The 25,193-nt window shown below is 34.4% G+C and overlaps 1 protein-coding gene across 2 annotated transcripts in view; it reads left to right on the top strand.

Moving 5' to 3' along the window:
- Positions 1 to 25,150, top strand: part of LOC145686290 (uncharacterized) — a 72,498-nt gene extending 47,348 nt beyond the window's left edge. The window contains exons 6-9 of one of the 2 annotated variants that reach the window (XM_081759427.1): positions 1,057 to 1,381; positions 6,247 to 6,433; positions 14,020 to 14,128; positions 24,296 to 25,150. In XM_081759427.1, coding sequence (XP_081615553.1) covers positions 1,057 to 1,381; positions 6,247 to 6,433; positions 14,020 to 14,128; positions 24,296 to 24,622 — 948 coding nt within the window. In that variant the 3' untranslated portion in view covers positions 24,623 to 25,150. The remainder of the gene's footprint in view (positions 1 to 1,056; positions 1,382 to 6,246; positions 6,434 to 14,019; positions 14,129 to 24,295) is intronic. The other variant, XM_081759428.1, reaches the window with a different exon arrangement.
- The last annotated feature ends 43 nt before the right edge of the window (positions 25,151 to 25,193 follow it).

Raw genomic sequence — 25,193 nt, 5'->3', positions numbered from 1 at the left:
CACTCTCTACAGAACAAACGGAACATAAAGAGTTATTTTTTGTTCCGGTCATAATAGTTATTTCATCTGACTATACCCAAATGCCTGATTTGTTTTTACTCTAAACACCTAGCTTTCGTACACTTATTTCTTTCATTGTTTACAGGAACACGGTTCCGTATGACACTGATAAGTTCAGTGAAAGCACAACATCGGTTTAAACTTATTCTTGAGTAGAAATTCACGTTTTAAATCACGTTTATAAGCTTCGGGAACAAAATGATCCGAATAGACGCTGGCGTTTTTAACTATAAAGGTGTCTTTCCGACAGCATTACTCTTGCCAAACTTTCCACAGAGAATCCGAGGGAAACACCTGATAAATAACTTCGGAACCCTTAATATTTGTACTATGATTGCGACAAGTACTTATCGTACAATTCGACATGCTTATAAGCTAACACGAACACTACATTAATCAATTTTTCTCAATACAGGAAAACAAGAATCATTCGCTTTCCTGCAAAAATCAAACTAACAAGCATGGGTGAATGAGAAGGACCTTGGGTGAAAGCTGTTTCTGCTCCCGCGGTAACGTCACGATTTTACTACATCTTCGGTTTCCAAAGAAGGGTAGTTATGACGCGACCTTAAAAGAGGGAAGGAACAGTAGGGTCTACGAACCTTGACGACGACGACGATGACAACAACAACGACGACGACGACGACGACGACGACTACTACTACTACTACTACTACTACTACTACTACTACTACTACTAGTACTAGTACTACTACTACTACTACTACTACTACTACTACTACTACTACTACTACTACTACTACTACTACTACTACCCCTACTCCTCCTCCTCCTCCTCCAATTTGCGAAATATAATTTTGTGCATCTATGGAACATGTTTTCTATTTGAGTGACACGTCACCCATCTTAGACGTCTCGATGTAAAATAGCATTAGTCTCAAATGTTTTTAATTCTAACCTTAAGCCATTTAAAACTTTGCTTATACTAATACTTTTATGTTGTTTTTTAATTGAACTATACACTTTTTGTAATAGACTTTTAGCGAAACTGAAGGAGATAGTTGGTATTCAGCTCAGGGAAATACTAGTGATCTTATGACAGAAAATACATCTCAAGTTACATTGGACAATTTGGAAGTGGATGATGTTGGAAACTATCGAAAAAACTCTTTCCTTTCTACAAGCTCTAGTGACAGTTACTTGGAAATTCAAGCTCCCGAGGAGGATGATACCTCTTTCGGAGACAGTTCAAGCTTTGAAGGGGATGACATTTCAGTGAAAGACCTGGAAACAAATGAATATAAATTCAATTCATGGAAAACATGTTTGTGGAAAGTTCCTGAGAAACGAAAACATGTAGGTAAGAATTTGACTTAACCTATATATATTTCTCGTGTTACTTTAAATTAAGATGTATTTATTTATTTATTTATTTACTTGTTTCAAAAGTTTCTTCTACATTCATTCTGTATACAGAAGGTTTCTCCATTGAACTAGTCATCTTTGAACCACTTACCTGGCTATTTAATCCCCTTTCTCCACAAACAATTGTGTTCAGTGTGATGGTCACGGGCACGAACAATCGCTTGGTAACGTAGTTTCTACTCTAGCAAACTACTGCGTAGAATGGGAAGGGGAATGCTTGCAATACAGCTTTGGCGAAGAGCCTGAAAGGTACGGGGATGGCGTCGTGCAAGTGCCTGTTTGGGGAGTCCAGACCTATTAATGAGACGTCCGGAAATTTCACAGGGATGGACTTAAACGAAATCACCCAATTTCTTCTTTCTTATGCCATCCTTGCGTAGAACATCTGGGATGATCAACGAGCGGTATGGGTGTAGGTCTTGTTCATATGGATCAATTTGTAATCTCGTCACCATATAGGTAGGAGATGTGTGTGTCATACAGAGGATCCTTAACGTTCTCTCGGAAATAAGTGCGTTTACTTTGGTGGTGAAAGGCACTTCGACGAGTGGCAGCCTTCTCCAACTGCAATATGTCGCCATCACCAGAAAAAAATCAGAAACTTTTCCTTACACTGCAGCAGAAAGACAGAATGGCTCTTGTGGTCTGTTTGATATTAGAAAAAAGATCGAACTCTGGTGATCTTATCTATGTGTAGTCACTCCTCTTCCAGAATACATACCCATTTCCATTTGTCCCCTACGAGGTATGTTTCATACAGTTTTCTACCGTTTGTGAAAATATCCTGGATGTAGCGCTCTGTAAGGTGGTGTGTGCATGATTTATTACGCACTTTTAATGCGAGGTTCTTCTAAATTATGCTGCAAACTCGAAATTCCATGTCGAATGGCCAAACTTCTCTGCAGTGGGGGGTTTCCTAATTGTGTTCAATGTATCAAGGGTCTGAGGCCTTGTTCTCCTCATAATTTCCAACCAACCAAAAAAAAAAAAAAAAAAAAAAAACTTTCCGTTCACTTCGTGTATTCCAGGAGTGCTTGATGTAGAATGACCCAGTTTTGTACGATGATAACGATTATGATGGTGATAATTTTAAGCTAGATGGATGTAATCAGTCATGTCCTTTAGGAATTGTAATCAATAAATTGCGGAACTAGACATTGTGGACATATACTCTCCTGTTTCCTTAAATTTGTCAGGTCATTGTTTCACAAAATTGTCTGTATTTGAAATAGAGGGAATTATTATACTTCTAGAGGTTTCTATAAGATGTAACTATTTTATATTCAGGCGGTACACAACGGTACGACGCACCGACATCTTTTTAATGAGAACGTCTCAATCATCTCTCTTTCTCTGTCAAAATCTAATTAGTAGCAAAACTGTACTGCGAATTATAGAATTTTCTTATAATTTGAAAGTGTTTTAAGTTTAGAAGAGAAAATAGTTTATTCTCATTTACATTTGTCTTCTACTATATTAATACTCCAAACACTTTCCCTTCTTGTCAAGATGTATACATTAAATCGTTGCAAGCAGACACGTCTCCAGATACTTCTCTCCAAGAGGTTCCAAATTCAGTATGAAAAATACAATATATAAAATTGGAAAAATACGTCAAATATTATGCACAAATTTGCGTAGAAATTAAAATTTTCAAAGTTAATCCGGACCCTCCAATTATTTCTGATTGCAATAGGAATCGAAAATTCATTTAATTTTGAATCAAGCTCTCTCAATTGCACTTATCTTTGAGGACATTTTAAGCTTAATATTAATATGAAAATACGAACACTGGTTCTACAGTTTCTAATCGACTAAACCGAAAGTATGTACAAAAATTCTGTTGGAACTCCACCTCTGTAATATATTCTTTCTTCAGAAAATGTACTCTAAGTACCCTAAAACATTTCGTATGAGAGGAGATACATTCCGGGGTACAGATTCACTTTAGAAGGACTATTTTAATGACTACCATAAAGCAAACCAACCTGTGCTAGGTGTCCCCTAAAAGAAAGAATTGTATGTAACCGAGGTAAGAATGCACATTGTGCAGAACATTCATAGGAACTTGCTCCGCAGAAAAGCCTTTACTTAGTTCCCATTTTAATATGTCTAGTAGTTTATTATTATTATTATTATTATTATTAGGAAGAGGATTAACTGAAAACATCCCCTAGAATTTTCCATTAATTTAGTAGAGGTTTGTAGAACATTTTGGTAACATGACTAGTACTCTGAAGAACATATGTGAACAGTGTATTGTTTGTGTGTTGTTATTGAAATTCAGTATTTGTGGAATTCTTGATGCCTTTTGAAAACAAACAATAGCAGCTTCTTTTCGCCCTTTACAGAAAGAGAAAAAACAAATCAGTAAGAAATATTGATTATCATTACGTTTATTGTATTATAAAATTAAGATCTAAGAATCAGACATTTTAAAATCATCTTTATACATATGTACGTAAGAGTTTTTAGTTACAAGACACCAGTGATATGCCACTGGACGACGACGACGACGACGACAACAACAACAACAACAACAACAACAACAACAACAACAACAACAACAACAACAACAACAACAACAACAACAACAACAACAACAACAACAACAACAACATCATCATCATCATCATCATCATCATCATCATCATCATCATCATCATCATCATCATCATCATCATCATCATCATCATCATCATCATCATCATCATCATCATCATCATCATCATCATCATCATCATCATCATCATCATCATCATCATCATCATCATCATCATCATCATCATCATCATCATCATCATCATCATCATCATCATCATCATCATCATCATCATCATCATCATCATCATCATCATCATCATCATCATCATCATCATCATCATCATCATCATCATCATCATCATCATCATCATCATCATCATCATCATCATCATCATCATCATTATTATTATTATTATTATTATTATTATTATTATTATTATTATTATACCCTAAAAGATATGGAATTTTTTTTTAACCATTATAAATGTGAGGTCCTGCGTACCGTTACCTTTATTTTTAGAAACAAAACGCTATATATATATATATACACTTCCAGCAGAGTAGTTTGGCCGTGGGTAATCCTCTGTCCGCGTTTTGTATTCCTTTATCAGTTTGAATCCAGTATTTCCTTTATCAGTTTGAATCGGGATTTTTGGAGAATAGCATTTTGAGATTTATTGGGTATTATAGGATTATCACTCTTGTTCTCTTTATTTGCAAAAATGAAACTGGACTCATCTTCCGAGGAACTTCTTAATAGCATTCATCATAAAGTTAAGATTACAATATAGAAAGTAGAAAAGAACACGTATAGCTTCTGAGATCTACTAATAAACAGAAAGATAATCATTCCACACCAAAATTCATGCAAAACTATATTTCACTGATAGTGTATGGTTATAAATTTCAGTTGGCACACCCCTTGCAAATGAGCAAATATTTAGAAAAAAATTCTTTCGAAGAACCTGTACAAGAAATGTAGTGAACTTCCTCGTGTCTTCGTAATTAACGTATGCGCCTATGGTACGGGAAACCCGGATGCGATTGCCAGTGCGAGCTAATATGGTTCGGATCCCACATTAAGTTGTAGGTCCACGTCTGGGTAGCCTCAGTGCTGAAGGGGGCGTTAAATTCCAAACCAACCAGCCAACCAAGAAATTGTTAGGGAAAACATCGGGCAGCAAATCCCAAAAAAATAATGATCAAAAAAAAAAAAAAAAAAAAAGAAAAGAAAAATTTGTCGGTTTGCCCAACTTTCAGTGTGTAAACAGTAAGTTAAGTATAATATTCGGTAGATTTGGTGTAAATACAGCTATAAAAACAATCAAAAGTTTAAGGAAACCGTTAAAGGAATGTAAAAGTTATTTGATGCACAGTTTACAAACTAGTTGGACTTACAGGTTCCGTGCCTTTGTAAGGAAACATACATGAGGACCACAAAAAGAAATGAACATGTGGAACCCCAAAACAGAAGAACATCCAATTCTAGAGTATTATTACTTTTGAAATACTATGTCATGTGTTACTAATGAAACAAAAATTTTATTTAGTGCCTAGAATGACGACTTTGGCTATCACGTGTCAAAATATTATCAGAGAAGAGGAAAGTGAAATTCCAATAATACCGAGATTATCTATATATTCACGTTTTATTCAAAAGAATACTCAGGATTTAATCTAAACGAGGAACAGCACGACCATGGCTAGACGATAATTCTGGGTATGATTGCTAGTCTGGCAAATCTGAAGCTAGGTATCGTGGCAGTATAATAGTGGAAATAGGAAGACGAAGTCTTCATGAGAATTTACTTTTATGAAATTACCTACACGTTGGATGAATTCATGCAAATTTTAATTTTAATATTCATTTTCCGTCTTTTATTCATTCGAAAACCTGAATACGAACCTCATGCAGGTTCAAAACGTAGTTTGTTGTGATCAGTGCAAGGATAATTTTACAATAAATAGTGATTAGTTTGTTCATCTCCAATCGGATTTTTTTTTGCAAAGAAAGGTATTAAAGAAAGCACACCAGTAACTTTATTAATTTCAATTTTCAGCATCGTATGAGTGTATTTTTTATTCTTAAATTTTCTCTCTCTCTCTATTATTAACTATTCAGAAGCAATGTTCAATTATTATATTAACTATTCAGAAGAGTTGTAAGCAATGTTCAACAATACATGGAAATATAGGATGTAGTGAATAGAACTTATGAATAATACTTAATATATATGAAATTATTTTTTCCAATAGGAAATAAGTTATTATGGTTTTTGAAGACTTTCTCGAGTGCCGCACAGCATATTATTTATTCATTGTTAACGGGCAGAACAGTGGTATTATGCGGACCAGAAACTTCCCAACGTAAAGTGTCCAGGATCATTTCAGCGCTTATTCCAGTCATTCCAATAGATCAAGAGGAATCTTTGAAACTACTCTGGTGAGTTGTAACTTCAAACAGGAGATGAAAAAGTACCCTTATATTACTTTACTTATTTCTTTATTTCCTTAAACATGAATATACTATAATAATGATTTAATGAAATAAATTTTTATCATTTAGTTTAAATGTATATAAACAAATGGTTCTGAGTTAATGTAGGCAAACATTTATCTATGGACGCAATCAAATCTTTAAACACATACTGAGTTTCGTTATGAAAACTTTTTTTTTTTTTCGAATATTGTACATAATAAAAACTAAAAATATAGATAAGGAAAGATACAAAACTTAATGCTTATAAATAACATCAAATTAAGAATTAAAAACAGCATGCTTAAAAGAACTAATTTATTATGTCTTATATTTGTTTAATCAGTTACAATAGTTCTTCCATAGTCAAGCAAGTTTGTACTGTTCAGTTTTATCCATCATGTAGCGTCAATGTACTGCTAAAATTACAACCTTATGGATACCACTTGACTAATAGTTCAGTGGGTCCCATTCTTCATAATCGTGATGTTCACAGGGATGTAAAGCACATCATAGCAACGAGGTGTTGTGTCCTAGTTTCGTATTTTATACCGGATATCATTTGAATACGTTAAATTCAAGGAGATATTGAACGCCCCCAAATTCTATTGAAACTAATCTGAAAGATACTATTACCTACGCAGTAGAACTTAAGTTATAATATTCGTCTGAATTTCGTTCATCGTCTTTGAAGACTTCTTCTTCTTCTTCTTCTTCTTCTTCTTAATAATAATAATAATAATAATAATAATAATAATAATAATAATAATAATAATAATAATAATAATAATAAAGACGAAGAATAGAAGGTGCAGGAGATGCTCAAATGAAATGAATCAAGAACTAATGCGCTTGTAGTATATAACAAAATTATAAAATAAGATAAAGGTAAGAAGTTGAGAAGCACAGAAGACTTAAATAACAGCACAACCTAAAACCAAAGAAAATTAGAAACATAACTAATGAGAAAGGAATAGATAATAACAAGAGTAAAACGAACTTAAATAGAATTTGAGAAAGCAATAAGCAATAGTAGAAATTTGATTCACAGATTCAAACAAGGGACTAACAATACCGAAACCGAGACTATTGGAAAAACTAAGGCAAGTAATAGATTAAATGAATAAAATACTGTCAGAAGAAGTGAGCAGAGTGATTTTGAACGAAATCCACATGACAGTGTACTGCGCAGCCTTAACAGTAACAGATGTAAAACGGAAAGGAGAAACAAGAACAAAGAACCGAAGGAAGAAATAAACACAACCTAAAGCAAGTAGCCATTGGAGGAAAAGCTTGACAGAAAAATAGAGGAAATAAGAAGATACCTAAGTGGAATAAATGAATATAAAAGGAAGACAATATAGAAGAAACAATGAAACATATACAGAATATTTTCAGCAAATCGAAAAAGAATATTTTCAGCAAATCGAAAATACATACCGGACACGAAGAAACAACAAACATATAATGGTATACAAGGATACATTGAACAAAACTAAAATTTACAACAGTAGACGGAAAATGTATGAGAAAAGCTTAACAAAAAATAAATAAATAAATAAATAAACAATTCATACAGGAGAAAAGAAATTAATAGTAATGCAAAATAACCATAAAAAAGTAAGAGAATGACAAGAGCTATGGGAAGCAGAACATACACAAACTGAAGCAAAATAGATAAAAAAGAGTAGAAAACTGAGAACAAAGAAACCAAAGGAAAACTACGAAATAACAGATCAAGAAGTTAAAGAAGTAACTAGAAAAAGACACAACCGAACAGCACCAGGAAATGATAAAATCTGTAATTATTTGTACAAAAGCGCAACTAGCTCATAAGAAACAAATTGACATCTTACCCCACAACTATGGACCAATAACGTGTCTAAACATCATATATCAAATAATGACAGCATACGTGGCTAACAGAATAAGGAAGTGCTGTGAAGAGAACTATATCAGGTGTCTAAAAGGTATTGAGCTTTTAGAGGTTAACATTGAGAATATATTAATTATGATCTAAAAATAACATTATGAAACCACGTATGCACCATTTTGTTCGATAAATTCTGACATTTTTCCAGCAATTCCATAAGTCCGTGCAGAACTTCCGTGGTTTCTGTTCAAAAAATTGTGACACGTGGTTTCCACAGTCCTTTTTTGAAACTAGCTTCACATCGATCAGGGATTTCTGCAGAGACTGAAATAAATTATAGCCGAACGCTGCTACATCCAGGTTATAAGGTGGATATATTAAAACCTCGAAGAAGAGAATGCTACTCCAGCAAAGAGATCACTCCTATGCAGTCGTCTTGCCACTGTAGATTGAGATTGGGTGCCTTGCATTCCTCGTAGATGTGTTAGCAATTGCATCCGGTGTTTGACGTCGGTTCTTGTTGCCTGTTTTAGAATGTAACAGTCGTCCTCTGCTGTAGTTAACTGTGGGTGATCACCACCTCTTCTTCGCACAGGATTGTCTGGTTCGGAATGCTCCTTATGCACATGAAGCAATGCTGTGGGCAATACCAAACTCCTGGTGTTACGTACCAGAAGTGCGATACATTCTAGTTCGGTTGTATCAAATATGTTTGTCTCGGTAAATATATTGGATACGTGTCTATCAGAGATTACTATTAACAATAATAAAAACAAAGAGCGATTTAATATTATATATAATTATACATAATAAATTATATACAATAAGAGTGTATAATAGTTGCTTTAATAGTGTTGGCGGTGTGTCTCTATAAAGGAGGAAGCTGTTATTTTCATCTCAAGACAAAACAGTAAAGTATCCAAATTATTATCTTTGTAGTGCAGAAAAGGAAAGCCTGAATTTGTAGAAATAATTCCGACGTATTTACAGTATTGTCGCGTCAAGGAAAGCCAAAGCAGATGACAGTTAAGCCATTTTGGATAGCAGTTGTTTTGGTCGTTGTCTGTAGAATAATGTTAGGCACTCATGTTACCTTAAATTTTAAGGCTTCGTCGTATTATTATTATTATTATTACCACCGCAACCGAAGGCTCTGTTAACAGCCTGGTTAAATTAATAGAACAAAACTGAGTATATTAATACAAAAAAAAAAAAAAAATTATGCTGGACTATTATTCCGTATGTTAAGAAGAGGAATATTCGTTTTCATTAGTGGGTTGCTGGTGTTACAATTTGAAGTCGGGAATGGAATCCTATTTCCTTTATTAGGATAGGAGTTTCTGGTGAGATCCTTCCATTGCTTTAGGGTCTACAAGTAAGACTTAAATTAATAAGAATAAAGTAGTTTGTAGAACATTCGGCTATTTCAAACATCGAAAGTATCAGTTTTAATTTACATTTCGATCGCAACCAAGAGTGATGCATTCAAAATTTTATTGTGTGATGTAATTTTTATTTTCAATGTGTTTCTATAAAAGGAAATTCCCTTCAAGTTACCATATTCCAAATAATTTTACGATAATAGTTCCGATATGAACCTTGAGAGGATGAAAGAGGAAGGAATACTTTCATTTCATATCTTGACGCCTTAAGTCGTAATTGCACTTTTAAAATGTAAACACAATCGATCGAAGTAAAATCTTGCTCGGTAAATCACAAGTTCCGCTCCTTCAAGCATCAATCGTGTTTTGTTTTAAATTAATTATTTTATATAGGCATTATAATCTAAAGATAAAATTCCTGCTATTAAAGCTAAGTGAATTCCGAATTACCAATGTTACTTATAAGGTTGCATATCTGGTTTAAATATAGATATCTTGCTGGTCTTATTTGTTTAAATATTTGTAATTCCAAGAAATTATAATTAATCAGATTTAATTGTAAGTAAGCACATGATATCAGTGATTGAAAAAGAGTTCTAGTGAGTAAATTAGTTTTTGTTTTTCTCCTCTGTTGCGTATATACTTTCATATTGTTATGAAAGTGATGTGGACGAGATTCGAATAGTGTGATCTTATTAAATAAAATTATGTAATGAGTGGTGTAGTTTAGTAAAACTTGAAACGTGCGATATGCAGTGCTGTATAAGTAAGTAAGACGTGTATTGAATATTGAATTCCACACCGGAAATATGATGTATTGCCGATTAGTGAAGCCCCTGTTTCGATGTTTTGTGCATCTGTAGAGTTTTAAGAAGGTATTGCAAATTATTGTAGCATAAGATACACGAAATTATACGAACGTAACATGATTCTCACCAGTCAAAAGTAGTGTAAAACAGTGAGTTATTAAAAAGTATTACTGATGCGTTGTACGTAAATGTATTACAAATATATCGATTTTTCAATAAATAGTCAGCAAAATTTTGAGTTTACTTGACCGTAATATAAGCAACTGTTCTTATATTACAGTTAGTAGTAGTCTATAAGTATAGAGCTAGAATGAAAACAGAAAATGAGTTATTCTGCGGTGTCGCGTTCGCTCATGAGTAATCACGGTCTCTGGAACATTCTTCTGATTAGTTTCTAATTTGACTTTGAAATTAAGAACGTATAATATTAAATACTTTTTTTTTTCAACTTTTGGCTTCAGAAAAGATTGGCAAAAATGTTTTTTTCCGAAGCAGACGCTTAACTTAAGGAGAGGTGTCCTCCTCTTCGGTTCGTGAATCCTGATCCTGCCCCTCGGTTAAACGAGAAGTAGATGTAATGTCTACGCACCCAAGCGGTGAGCTCTCTCTGACAGAGTTAAAAGAGATTTGATCAAGTTTCGAAGCCACATCTTTTGAGCTCGTTCTTCAAATCCACTGAAGATATTGAATACCGGCTTAGCTCAGTGTATGGATAAGTAATAATGACCACATTACATTCATACCATTGATCCAAATCGAGTATAAAGTAACAAAGGGAGATGGAGAAAGAGAGCATCATTATTGTCGTCCTTGTTATCATCAAGCTCGAGTATAAATAGTAGCAGTAGTGATAGTAAATATGATTACTGTGACAGCCGATAGTAATAACAGTAGTGCCAAAGACTTACTGGGCTATATGAGACCAAAGTCAAGTAACCGATCGAAATGAAGAAACTAGAAGTAGTTAATTTGGGGTAGTTACACTGGCCATGCTCGTCGCATTTCGTTCTTCTTCCAGTTTCACGACGAATCTTCCCCGTGTGAAGCAGGGTTTGAAAAGACTCGGGTATTTTTAAAAAAACCAACCCACCTGGGCCCATGTGGGATTTTTTTGGGGGGTATTTTCGGGTTTAATTGGGTTTTTCGGGTTTAATTGGCTTTTTTCGAAATATTTTAATGTCTTTGGGGTAAAAATGTTAAAATGTGATTTACATTTCAAGATTATCATTGTCACAACTTGCAACAATTTTCTATTCACTGCTGTTTTAAAAAAATGGCCGCCATTTTGAAACTTTATATTGGATAGCCGAAAAAATCTATACAGCAAATTTAAAATGTCTTGTGCTTCTACCCTCAAAATTTCAACCTAAAAAGTCCGAAAATTGCACCCTGTAGCATGGATACCCGCTATTTTGAATAATGGCCGCCATTTTGAAATTTTATGCCTCCAAAATATATACAGCTAATTTAGTCTCTCGTGCTTCTACTCTGAAAATTTCAACTTGAAAGACCGAAAACTGCCCTTTGTAGCGTGGATATCCGCTATTTTTTTTAAAAAAAATGTAATTTTACGTTGGTATGCCGCTAAAATCTATACAGAAAATTTAGTGTGTCTCCAGCTTGTATCCTGAAAACTTAAGACCGAAAGTTAAACACTGTGTAGTACAGGCGGACAAACGATGTGTAGTACAGGCGAACAAATGTAGATCGAGTCATCCCAGGAGCCTTAGTGACGTTCGCCAAATATGAATACCAAATAACTATATTAATTTAAAACAAAGACATAATTCATTAAAATGTCGTATATGAAATAAATATTTATCAACGTAAAATAAATGGTTTTATTGTTGAAGTTCACTTTCGATGCGTGTGCGTTCAATTACGGGGATTTCCCGAGCACTTGTTGCAAGACTGTTCTTTTCTGAAAATTAATTTAAAACAATTAACAAAGATAGGCCTATAATTCATATTTTATAAAGTAAATGTTTCAAAATGTCATAAATGAAATTAAATATCTTCCAGCGTGAAATAAATAGTTCTATTGTTGAAGTATTCACTCCGATGCCTTGTGGGTTCAGTTGCGAGAATTTCCCGAACACTTCTTTCACGACGGATTTTCCCTGAAAATGCAACTTGCTTTACTGTACATCAAAACTTCCATTAATACTGAAGTTTGAATTTAACACTTAAAATAGTAAGCGTTACTTAGTCTTGGAAGCTCCGAGCATAAAGCTTCTTAATTGCTGGTGTTGATTCTACAGAATGCTTATTTGAAGGGTAGCAACAAATGACTGAACTGAACTGTTGTTAGAAAACCAAAGTTTACTGAATACTTTTGTTACCATCAAAGGTAAGAAATAATACTAATAGTTTTACTAATGAATGTACATATTTACTGTTAGTACCGGTACCTATGACCTTAAACCCATCAACGTATGAGGGATAACGTCCTTCGGTGGCGCCGAGTCAGGAAGCACACTATTCAGGGAAAGTATTTTCTAAAATATAAAATTGCTTATTTTACTTCAAATAGGCGCATAATCCACACATTAATTTGTTTTAAAATTATCTCAAGCTAAGGTGAATTTTTTTTATTCATTCATTCAGTGCATTCAGAACTTTATAAAGGTCTTATGTTGAATGTTGTCTACCTTAACGTGAAAGCATATAATTTGCCCAAAGAAAGTTCAAATTCTGATAAAAAATAACTTCAAATGTAATCACCTTAGTTGTACCAATCATATACTAACAAAAAGGTTAAAAACCCAGGTGGGTTTTAAAGTGGGTCTTTTCAGGCGGGTCCAACCCGAGCTGGGCCCACTTGGGCAAACCCTGGTGTGAAGTCACTCAAACGTCTCCGGGAGTGCTACCACAATACAACTTAACAGCTAGCTCTCTGACTAACGTACACTGTTTCGTCTCTCATTCTACTGCTTCGTGTGGGGAAAGCAGACCCATTCGTCATTATCGGCACGCTGACTTCATTCTATGCAACATCTTGCTCCCTGTGCACGTGTGGGAGTCCTCTGGTAATATGCTGCCGGGCATTCATTTATTCCCATTGACTATGCGATATTTTGTTATTTTTATCTATCTCGTCCTTAAGGTTCATACACCAGTATACATATACACTATATAGATGCAGTAGATAGATAGTTGTAAATATATTTAATCGTTTCTATGTAATTAATGAATTAATGTCTTTCGCATGTAATCAAAGTAAACTTTGTATATATGTTTAAATGTGTGTAAAGACAATTAATTATGTAAAACTAAGCTCTGTTTAATATTATACTTCTAAAATTCTGCAGGTTTTTTTTTTTTTTTTTTTTTTTTTTTAAATAAATAAATAATTGTATAGTACGCGTATTTTGAATATTTTTAGTGTTACTTAATCATTATTACAGGATGGGTATTAATTGTTTAAAATAATTTTCTGATGTGTATGTTGTATGCAAGCTTAAAAACTATCTTCCTTACTTCTTTCAGGTGGCACAAAGGCATCCTAATCTCTACACATATTAACAGTTTTAAAATAATTGGTCTGTGTGTTCCGGAAAGATTATCAGTTCATGATATGCTTAGTCCAACTGACAAGGTAATTAATTATATGTTGTCCTCTTTTTTTTTAAGTTTTCGGTTGTAATTAGTAGCGCTTTGCAGCAGAGAAGCAAGAGAATTTTTTTCCTCCATTTTCTTGCGACAGATTTCATCTCCAAGTAACAGGCCATTCTATGTTTCATCAAAATCTGGTAAACTTTACGAAAGTTATGGGAAACTAAGGAAAAGCTCACTTTAGAAACAAGTTTAACTTAAATTAAACTGAGTTTAGTTCAAGTAATAATAAAAAAAAAAAAAAAAAAAAAAAGAGAGAGAGAGAGAGAGAGAGAGAGAGAGAGAAAGAAAACGAGCTAAGCTTACTTTCAAACTTCTAGAATTTTAACATGAACACGCTCACCTCCATCTTGCTTTTCTCTTGAGCTACGCTCTGCTTGACGCTCAATATCGAATTAATTACCGTAGTAGGCTCTCCTTTAAATTTTCATTCGAGTCTGTGAGTATCTTAGTATATTCTAAATGACAAATTAAATAAATATGCTGTCTTCTCTTCTATTTTTTGTTGTCAAAATGCAAGGTTATTTCTAAATATAAACTAATTACATATTTTTTCATTAAAATTCAACACGTGTTACAGTTTCGCCAGCTAACTCTTTGGCTTCATCAGACACTATGTGATACAGGATAACTGTATAAGCAAATAATTAGTTTATATTTAATTATAACAAAGCAAAAGTTATTTCGTTTACTTCTTTTAAAACGATTCTGTGATTGCTTTTTTCCTGTTCATTTGTACGAGCATCATTCGTCTGCAAAAAGATCTCGAATGCCTCAAATTTTCTACGTTTAGACGTTTCCAAGTTTCTGATCCATAAGGAGCTATATTCTAATACTTTTTTTACATACTTCATACGTCTGTCGATACATCTTCGATATCACTAGTCCTTTCTTTGTTTAATGTCCGCATTTTTTGATTTTTTAAAATCTTTGTTCCCACTTTTTTCCCTTTTATCTGAAGTCATCGTGCTGTAATAAATAGTTCAGTATCTTCATTTGTTCAAGAGAAATATTTTTGCTTCCTTTTGTTCGTTCATTATGCAGCTGAGGATATTTGTCTCTCCCATTTATTTTCATATTACAAATTAGGGTATAATCTAAATCTGCTTCCTTTTCTGTTACCAATACAATTACATCTTCGGATCGTACTGCACTGAGCATTTTCCCGCTTATCGGACTAATTCTTCTATGGATAAAAAGTACCATTAAACTTCGGAATATAACACTTTGTATCAAAAGATAAGTGTTAGTCTAGTAAAATTACACTAACTTCATAAAAATTCCAAACAAGCTGGATTTTTATGGAGACTTCTATTTTGATGTCCTAGCGTATCCTTAAAGTACCTTAATTTGAGCTGTGGGTTTCTTGTTTTGGGGGGAATTCTAATTTTTTGCAATTATCTCGAAAATTATCAACGTTTTCAGAAAAATAGCTATGAGAAAAATCGTAATTTATAAAATTCTACGCAGAAAAGGTTCTTAAACTTTTGTTTTCGTAGAATGAATTGTTTCCAAGATATAGACTCAATTATGCCTGAACAAAAACAGCGCACACCACTATAACCTTACATATAAAAATGAATGTTCATCCAATATAGAAATCCAAGCCGTTTGCTTTGTATATTTCTAAGTAACTTTAACAAAGAGACTGTCATAGCCCGGAAGAGACTGTAAACTATTTAAAATTTGTTGAAGTGTGTCCTAAAAGGAATGAAGGAATTCAAAGAGAAAGAGATGGTTTCTTGCCTTATATATAAACATTAATGTTTGTTTGTTCGGGACAATTCCACACCTTTGCTTGATATATTTCTAAGTAACTGCTTCGAAGAGAGACTGCAGGCCACGTAACATTTTTTATGAAGGGGGAGGAGAAGAGATTTATGCAGAAAATAGAATATATCATGAGTTCCTCATGTTAAGAAGATTAAACTTTGTTTGTAAAATCACTTTTATATTGATCAGACTTACAATCTTCAAAAACAAAAATGATCGATAAGACACCTCTAGCACCGAAGGGAGTGGGAAGGGCATAACATAAAAATAATTGACAAGAATCGACAATAATGTCGAGTCCATACTTTTCAGGGTCACTGAGGTGAACAGTGGCATTCCCAATGCCGTGTAAGTCCGAGTTCAACCCCCATTTGCATAGGGCAGGAAAATGGGTTAAAAAAATTAAATGAGCAAAATGATCGAGATTAAATCAAATCATAGTATTGGGTATAGCTAAGCTGAGTAGGGGCAGTTCCGGTATTATTTAAGCCCGAATTTAGCAAAGAATATGTGTATCAGCTTGCCTGGGAAATATTTTGCTAAAACATTATTCTTCCCGTGCCAAGTTGGGTGCTTCCGCTAGTATTTATTATATATGATTTTTAAGTTTATAAAGATTGCAGGGTTCCCACATTCTGGAAAATCAGAGAAAGTCAGGGAATATCAGGGAGATGAAAACATGTCAGGGAAATCATGCATTTTGCGTAATATGTCATAGAAAGTCAGGGAACGATGTGCAAGATAATTCATGAAGTGTAAATTTTGTTTCTTCAAAACTGTCATGTGTGAACCATTTCAAAGGAAATTCCAGAGTCTTGAGACATTTGTTTGTTTCCTGTACTCAGACCTTCTTCTCTCTTAAGGAATCTAATGAGTTGTGTCAAACAAAGCATTGTGAAACTTGCTGACAGTGCAGTGAAGCTTCTTGCTTTGGATTTGACTGCAAATGAAAATTTACTAGAAATAAGAAAGGTAGTAATTGGGTTTAAGACAGAAGAACTACTGAAAAAACTGAAACCATCAGATAAAGATAAACTAGCTTTCAGGCATGACTGTCAAATTTTTTTGCTGGGCACAATCAAGAAGATTGTAGAAAGGAGCCCTATAAAGTACAAACTAGTATGTGCTCTGTCAGCTTTGGACCCCAGGTTACAAAAGAACAATCCAGAACTTGCTCAGACTAGGATGAAACGCATCGTACAAACTCTGCATGAGCATAACAGAATATCTGATTCTGTACCTGAGAAAGCAAAATGTCAATTTATGTCTTTCTGTACTGGTTACTTGCAGTTGACTTCAGAAAATACGAATAGAAAATAGGCAGCGTCAAGTTAGATGATTTCTTTGCAAAGGTAATGTCCATGAAACAAGAATATTCCGATTTGTAACATGTGAAAATATGTTTAATTTTACCCCACGGCAATGTCTCAGTGGAGGGCGGAGTCAATAAGACAGTTATGGTAGTAAACCAAATTGAAGATTCTTTGGTAGCACAGAGGCGGGTGCATGATGCAGTTATGTGCAATGGAATTGTAGAATCTATTCATGTTGATCGAGGAATGCTTCTCTCAGTTCGTTTAGCTCAGAGACGCTACCTTAAACAGAAACCAATCCAAAGTGCAGAGGAAAGTAAAATCAAAGGTGAAGTAAGAAAACTAAGTGCGGAAGTTAAGAAATTGGATGAAGGGAGAAAAATGGAATTATACAGGGTAATTCTTTATAGGGTTTACACCTTCAATCAGTCATAATTCTTTATTGGAACCACATTCAGACTTGGTTTATATGTCATTATACTGCAAAACACTTCAAGTTTGACTCACGTAGTGAGTAGTTGCGGAGTTGACCAAACGCGGTGCCACCGGTCAGTCGTTGAATATGGAGATTTTCACTGGTGCAGAAAGAGCTAAGTGCGTTCAGCAACGAGTGTACAGCGTAAGTTTCGCACACAATACGGCAAGGAACCACCCAGCAGACCAACAGTTCACAAATGGCGCCAAACATTTATTGAAACAGGTTGTTCTGTGCAACACACAAAAGCTCCAGAGCGCTCACCCGTGACTGACGATGTGGTGGAAGCAGTTAGGGAGAGTTTTGTCTGCAATCCTCGAAAATCTACAGCCACGAACAGCTCCACATGGATCACAAGAAACGGTATCCCTTAGACCACTATTTGGCGTGTATTGCATAGACGTTTGTCCATGAAGCCACACAGACTGTCCTTGGTTCAAGCACTGAGTGAAACGGATAAACATATCCGACATGAATTCTGAGTTATCGTGTTGGATCGCATTAGTGGTAATGAGTCATTCTTGAACAATGTAGTATTCAGTGACGAATCAACTTTTCATCTTTCCGGCCGAGTCACCGAGTCAACACACACAATTGTCGTATTTGGAGCACGGAAAATCCACATGCGCAAGTGGAGCTGGTTCGTGACAGCTCCAAAGTGAACATGTTGTGCGCTGTTTCCATAGAAAAGGTATGGACCATTCTTCTTTACTTAGAGTACCATCACGGGCATCGCCTATCTTGATATGCTCCAGAACTTCCTTGTTCCACAGTTAGATGAAAATGACCATGATGGCCGCTTATGATGGCAACAAGATGGCGCCCCGCCGCACTACCTCATAGATGTAAGGGAATTTCTTGATTAGCGTTTCCCAGATAAGTAGATAGGTCTTGGTGGACCAATTGCCTGGCCGCCACGGTCTCCAGATTACACGCCACTTGACTTCTTTCTGTGGGGATTTGTAGAAGGTAAGGTGTACCTCTCTTCCCTGCCTGATAATGTTAATGAACTGAAACATGGCATCACAACAGCCATCGCGGACGTTATCCCTGAAATGCTGGCTACTGTTTGGCAGGAAATCGACTTTCGTTGGGATATGTCCAGGATTACCACAGGTGCACACATTGAGCCATAATAAATTTGTCACAAAAACTTCAAGTGTTTTGCAGTATAATGACATACATATAAACCAAGTCTGTATGTGATTCCAATAAAGAATTATAACTGATTGAAGTTGTAAACCCTATAAAGAATCACCCTGTATTATGATACAAACAAGAAGACGCTCTTGTAGAACAAATTAAAGAACTGAAAGCAAAACAAAATTCTGTTTTAAAAATGTAAATGTAAGTATTAACATGTCTCAGAGTTGGTAATACTAGAACTGATAGTATTAGGCTTAGGGAGAATTAGCAATATATTCTTGACTGCTTTTTTTTTTTTTTTTTTTTTTTCCAAGCAAAAAACCACTTAATTTGTGATGTCAGGGTAGGCCTATATGTTACTGTATCATACGTATATTATTATATACTTACATATTAATTTTTGTGTAAATAACAATTACTCATATTGAACATAACAAATACGTAAGTAGTAATTAAAGGTGTGTGTTGAACAGCTATTGGGATGAAAGAGGCTGCTAAAAAAGTGTGTGACAGAACTGACTCCATATTTTCCCATTTATATTCAAGAATTTATGTCAGGGAAAACAAAGATTTGTGTCAGGGAATGTCAGGGAAATCGATCTTCACTTTTTTGTGGGAACCTTGGATTGTATTAGAAATATTTTCACTGATTGCAGGATCATTATCTCGAATCGAGAAAAATGTTTTGAATAATAGTTTTTATTTTTCTCATAAGAATCCGAATCTGCAATAAAACAATGTCGGTCACCATTTGAGCTTTCGAAGTTCCCCATGTGTACTCCCAGGGGGGAGGAAGGAAGCAGGCGAATTTTTCCTTCAGTATATTCTTTTTATTTCGAACATTTTTTTTTTTTTCGTCCGATGATTGTCTTTCCAGATATGTTTCAGTCTCAGGCTAAACATCTTAGCCTCTTTCTCTTTAGACATAATTCAGTCTATATCTTGGAAACGGTTGGCTTTTTAAGTAAGAACCTTCTTTCTGTAGAATGTTATAAACTAGTTTTCCTCATAACTATTTTCTTCTAAAAATTGGTAATTTTCGAGATAATTACAGAAACTAAAATTCCTCCTTTAAAAAGGACTGAAATCAAATGTACTTTTTAGAATATACTAAGAACATCCAAATGAAGATCTCCAGAAAAATTCTGCTTGTTGGGATTTTTTTCGAATATTTATTTATTTTTTTCTTTTAATTTTCCTTGGCTATGTCGAATAAACATCGAAAGATCTTCCCTGTATAAACCTATAAGCTGGCAAAAGTCTGAGAAAGTTTTTGAAGCGTTCACTGTGGAAAACTACCTTGAAAAGGCAGTTCAAAAAATTATACAGAACATACTATATGGACTTTACTTAGTATCCAGTTTTAGAAATATTTGATATGTGTGCAAGGGAAAGAATTTGATCAAAACAATACAATTGACGTTTATATAGCAAATAATGCTCAGAAGTTTTGATTTGGGTTTGAGATACAGCAGCGCTCTTAGTTTATGAGGAATATTCTTTTCGGGTGATATGCAACCAAGCACCACATTTATTTATATACCTAGCCATTTTTTGCACATTGTCTCATGCATTTTTTCTTTCTTCTCTTTTTCTTTCCAAATTGCACATGCTCATTGAAATTATCATAATTTCCTGGGGGGAAAAATCGTAATTGAATGTGTATGGTATGATTGAAGTAATGTTGACAAATCACCACGCACTGCGGCTCATTAATAGAATATTTTCCTCCTGTTTTCAGGGTATTGTGATTGATCCTAGTGCTTTATTTTATTTGTGATGAGGTACTGCCATTTTCTCTCACTTTATCATTTCATCATTGTGTAATCATCGTTCATTAATTCTACTTCAGTTTGTGCTACATGACTTGATTGTAAGAAGAAAGATACAGTGGTTCAGTACAAATTACTCCTGGTTCGATCTCAGTCCAATGTAAGATTCGACTTACATATGTTTCTCATCAGAAATCGAATCTGGATCTTCTGTATTGATTGGCGACAACCTGTACGTGAGTTTTCTCTGGGTTTCTCTCTTTATTTCTATGGTCTACATTACACTAATTATTTCTTAATAATTTGCCATGTGCATCTATGCATTTATAATCCATGAACCAACAAGTAAAATTTAGAATAGGAGAAGAAATGACAGAAGAGAGTGCAATTGAAAGGGAAGTTTGACATGGATATTGTCTCCCGCTGACATTATTTAATGTCTTTGTAGAAGAGATTGTGAAGGAGGACTTCCATCATGAACGTGGGAAGTAGAATGGAAAGGTGTATATTCATATCACGATTTAGCTATAACCGGTTTGCAGATTATGTGACACTTATTGAAATATCTGAAAAGAAAATTAATAAGATGGAAAACTTGAGGAAAGGATGCGAAGAATATGGAATAAAAATAAACGTTAAAAAGACAAGATACGGTGATTGGAATGAAGCGGTCGGTGCCAAGTATAAAAGACAGAGAAAAAAAAACACACAAAAAAAAGCAGGTGATTAGTTTTCGATAACTGGGTAATATTATTAATGAGGGTATTAAGTGCAAATGTAAAATGAAATCAGTAATAGAAATTGCGAAAGAAGCATTCAAGAGAAAGACAAGTCTTGTGAGTCCTTGAACAAAATGTTAAGTAAAAGACTCATAAAATGTTTCGTGTGGAATACTGTGCTATGTAAAGCAGAAATATAGACATTACACAAAGCGATAAAAGGAGACTGCACGTTACGAATTGTGGGTGTGGAAAAGAATGGAAAAAAATTAGCTGGATCCTGCGAAAAACCAATTAGAAGGTGTTAGAATTAGAGGGAGGGAAAGAACAATTTTAGATGTAATTAGAAAGAGGAAGAAAAAGTGGTTGGAACGTTGACCGAGAAAGAATTGTATCCTGAGAAACGTGCTAGAAGGCGGTGGAAGGAAAAAGAGGGAAGAGCGAGAGGCTGCAGGTGATGGAGGTATTAAAACAGAAAATTCCTATATCAAGACGAAGAGTATAACTGAAGACCGTAGGGCATAGAAGCGTCTCAATTACGACAAGCACCTGCCACTAGTGGCAGCATACATATGATGTAGATGTGTTAAGTAAAAATATTACTGTACTTCTAGTGAAAAAGAAACATAGAAAATGATAGGAAATAGCGATAGGTCGAATTTTGCAGTTAATTGAGAACAGGAATAATGTTTTTAGACAGTTTTGGACTGCATTTCTTGCGTATAGCATTTCCTGTATTTGGATTTGTTTCTTCTTAAAAAGAGAGATGCTGCTCTGCCCTCTTCGAAAAACTGTTTACGTAAATTTTTTATTTTTTCCTAAACTTGAATCTATTTTGGTTTAAGTATAGGTATAAACGTGAACAATTTAAGATCTGTCCTATACCTTAGCGTTTCGAACCATGTCCAGCAAACACGACAGTCAAAAAGTGGACGAGTAGCCTCACCGAGATCAAACGTGAAATTCCCTGTCGCATGAAGCTTTAACCACCATAATTACACTTCACTTGTTATTGTTACTGTTAAAATATGTTTATCTGCTTCTTGCCAGAGATCCAAAATTAACGAACTTTAAAATCATTATTTGATATAAAAGTAGCTATAATCGGATTTCAGCGTGGTTTTACCTTCAACCTCACCTATATTTCGAGTTAAAACTCAATTCACGCTCACTTTTTTTCAAAGTGAGTTAGGTCATGATAAAGCTCACAAAACATGAACGAGTTTACATTACTTTTATGTAATTTATGTTTTAAATTACTTTTATGTAATTGTAAAAGTTCTTCCGTTTTCAGAAGCGCACCGAAGTCATATCACACGTAGAACACTGATAGTTGCTCAATCTTCCAGATCTTGTCTGTTATCTTTTCCCATATGAAAATCAGGTTGTTGATCTTGTGGGAATAAAAAAAGAAAAGAAAAAAAAAGGAGGACTATTTGTAGGCTAAATACTGATTTATATCTTGTATAAAAGCCTCGTGTGTTTGTAAGTGTTTCGCAGATAAGAATTGTTATAGAGCTAAAGAAAAAACGTAATCAGAGGTGCTGTGTCTAGGCTATAAAGTGGGTGGGTTGAGCGTTTCTAAGTTCAATCTAAGTTCATGTTTTTTATTATGTGCATTGTGAGGCATGCAAGCATGCCTTATCGTACAGCAATACGGCCCTTTTTCTGTTGGTGACTGCAAGTTACCTAATAGATATTTTCTCTTAAATACGTAAGTTTAGCACAATAGACTTCAGAAGTTACTATCTCTCGAAGTTAAGAATCCCATATACAGTTATAGCCTGTCATCCCACCAAATGCACAGTAACAATTTGTTCCTATGTAGATCAAACTTTGCGTCTGTGTTCGATATGTCAACGACCCACTTTTCATCACTTGTAATGATCCTAAGGGTTCTTTTAGTGCCGGGGCCAAAGAGACGCATAAATCTTAATGCGTTGTATTTTCTAGTCCTCTGTCAAAGTATGCAACACCCATTTCCTAGACCTATTTGCCTTTTCTGTTGTACACAAATGCGGAAAACTATAGTGATGATCAAAATGGAAAGGTCGTCTAGACTTTTAGAACCTTCTGTAAATAGAGAAATCCACCACTTCGAATTTATTTTAGAACTATTCCTGTTTTAAAAATGTCATTACACTTACCGCTGACAGGTGCAGTTCGTTAATGTCTGGTGCAATCTTTGCCATTTTCCTTTACGGAATACATAGAGCATACAATGGCTTATATGTTTGTCACTCGATACATTACTCGCAATTTTCAAACTACCATTCATATTGTCGCAATTTTCATCTACACGAACCATACACCCCTCTACACGAAAAACGTACTTACTGCCCATGTATGTATGTCTGTTATGGCACTAGTGCTTAATAGATATTGGGGTTTCCAAGAATCAGCTAAGTTTTGAAATGACCCAACTTCTGTGCTCGAACTTTCAATAGAAGTTGAATTCACTTTATCCTCGACAGATTTCACCTCCAGGCAATGAAATGATTGTGGAACTCCAAAGAGAATACGCTTTAGTTTTAAATAAAGTTGAAAAATAGTTACTAAAAGTTGTAATGGTACAAACGCAGACACATGTGCCTACTTATTTTATGTTCCAGAATTGTTTCTAGAGATCAGAAATCACTTGATTCTCATGTAAATACATATTCGGTTTCCCAAATAAAAAAACAAAAACAGTTTTGTTTGCTGTAGTCGTTGCCGCGAAAACTTTGTGTTCTTAGTAATATAGTCTTATTTTCCCCCCTCAATCATTTTGTTGTCACAATTGAGATAATTCAGTGGATATTTTTTAAACAAGTATGTGTTAATACAACTTTAATACATGAATTCACCGTTGTGTTTATTTTGCTGTAATATTTATCTTCTGTCATTCCTTTAATGCTATCTACTGGAGGTATTAAATTTATTGAACTGTCAATTATATCTGTTTTCTTCCAGAACAACGTGACAATCTTGGATGTTAACAGCAAACAACTATTTGGACCTGCATACGCCGGTCAGTTTCTCCTCCCATTCGAGAAAGGATGTCAGGAGCATTTTTCAAGTGGTGAATGTATTCTTATTTTTCTTCAGAATATTTTAATGGAAATTGAACAAAAAACATTTCTCTTCATTGAATGTGAGAAATATGAAACTTTCGGTAGTCAATCTCTCTCGGAGAAAGATATTTCGAAACAGCAAACTGATCTGTTACGCGAGCTAGGTGTGCAAGGTTGTGATATAGAACTGGTTAAATATATGAAGAAGTTAGTGCTATCAGCGTAATAGTATAAGTACATATTACAGGAGTGCTGTTGTTGTTAAAGCACGATTCGTTGTAAGTGACTTACCTGTGAAGATATACTTTATTGTGTATGAAAGTTCCTGTAATGCTTTACACTATCAAGCTTTCATCTGCAGATACGTGTACATTTTCGGATTTATTGGAAAATGAAAAGGTAAAGGAAAATAACTGTAATAAACCTGCAACATAAATCATTACGTGAAAATTCATGGAATAGGTAACGATATTTCAGGGTTCTTGCGAGTATGTACTACTGTTAATTGTTACTACTGTTAAGATTTTAAATTAGTTAATGTTATTTGTTTCTTTTATATATACAATGAATGGGGAAGAGGGGTAATTTTGTCGAATAAAAGAGTGACACTATTGAGAAATAATGTGTTTTAGAACTTTCATATTCCTTCTTATGTGATGTTATATAATGACTAGAAGGTAAATTTATATGTACGAAAACTAACTGAAATGTATATAAAACTAAGCATTAAGAACTGTGAAACTTGTTTTTAAAATATCAAAGGATCAAAGATCAAAGGAGAAAGGATAAATCCGAGA

The sequence above is a fragment of the Thermobia domestica genome, chromosome 5, assembly GCF_964235325.1.
Source record: "Thermobia domestica chromosome 5, izTheDome1.hap1.1, whole genome shotgun sequence".
Taxonomy (NCBI): Eukaryota; Metazoa; Arthropoda; class Insecta; order Zygentoma; family Lepismatidae; genus Thermobia; species Thermobia domestica.
This window is presented reverse-complemented; position numbering and strand designations above follow the sequence as displayed.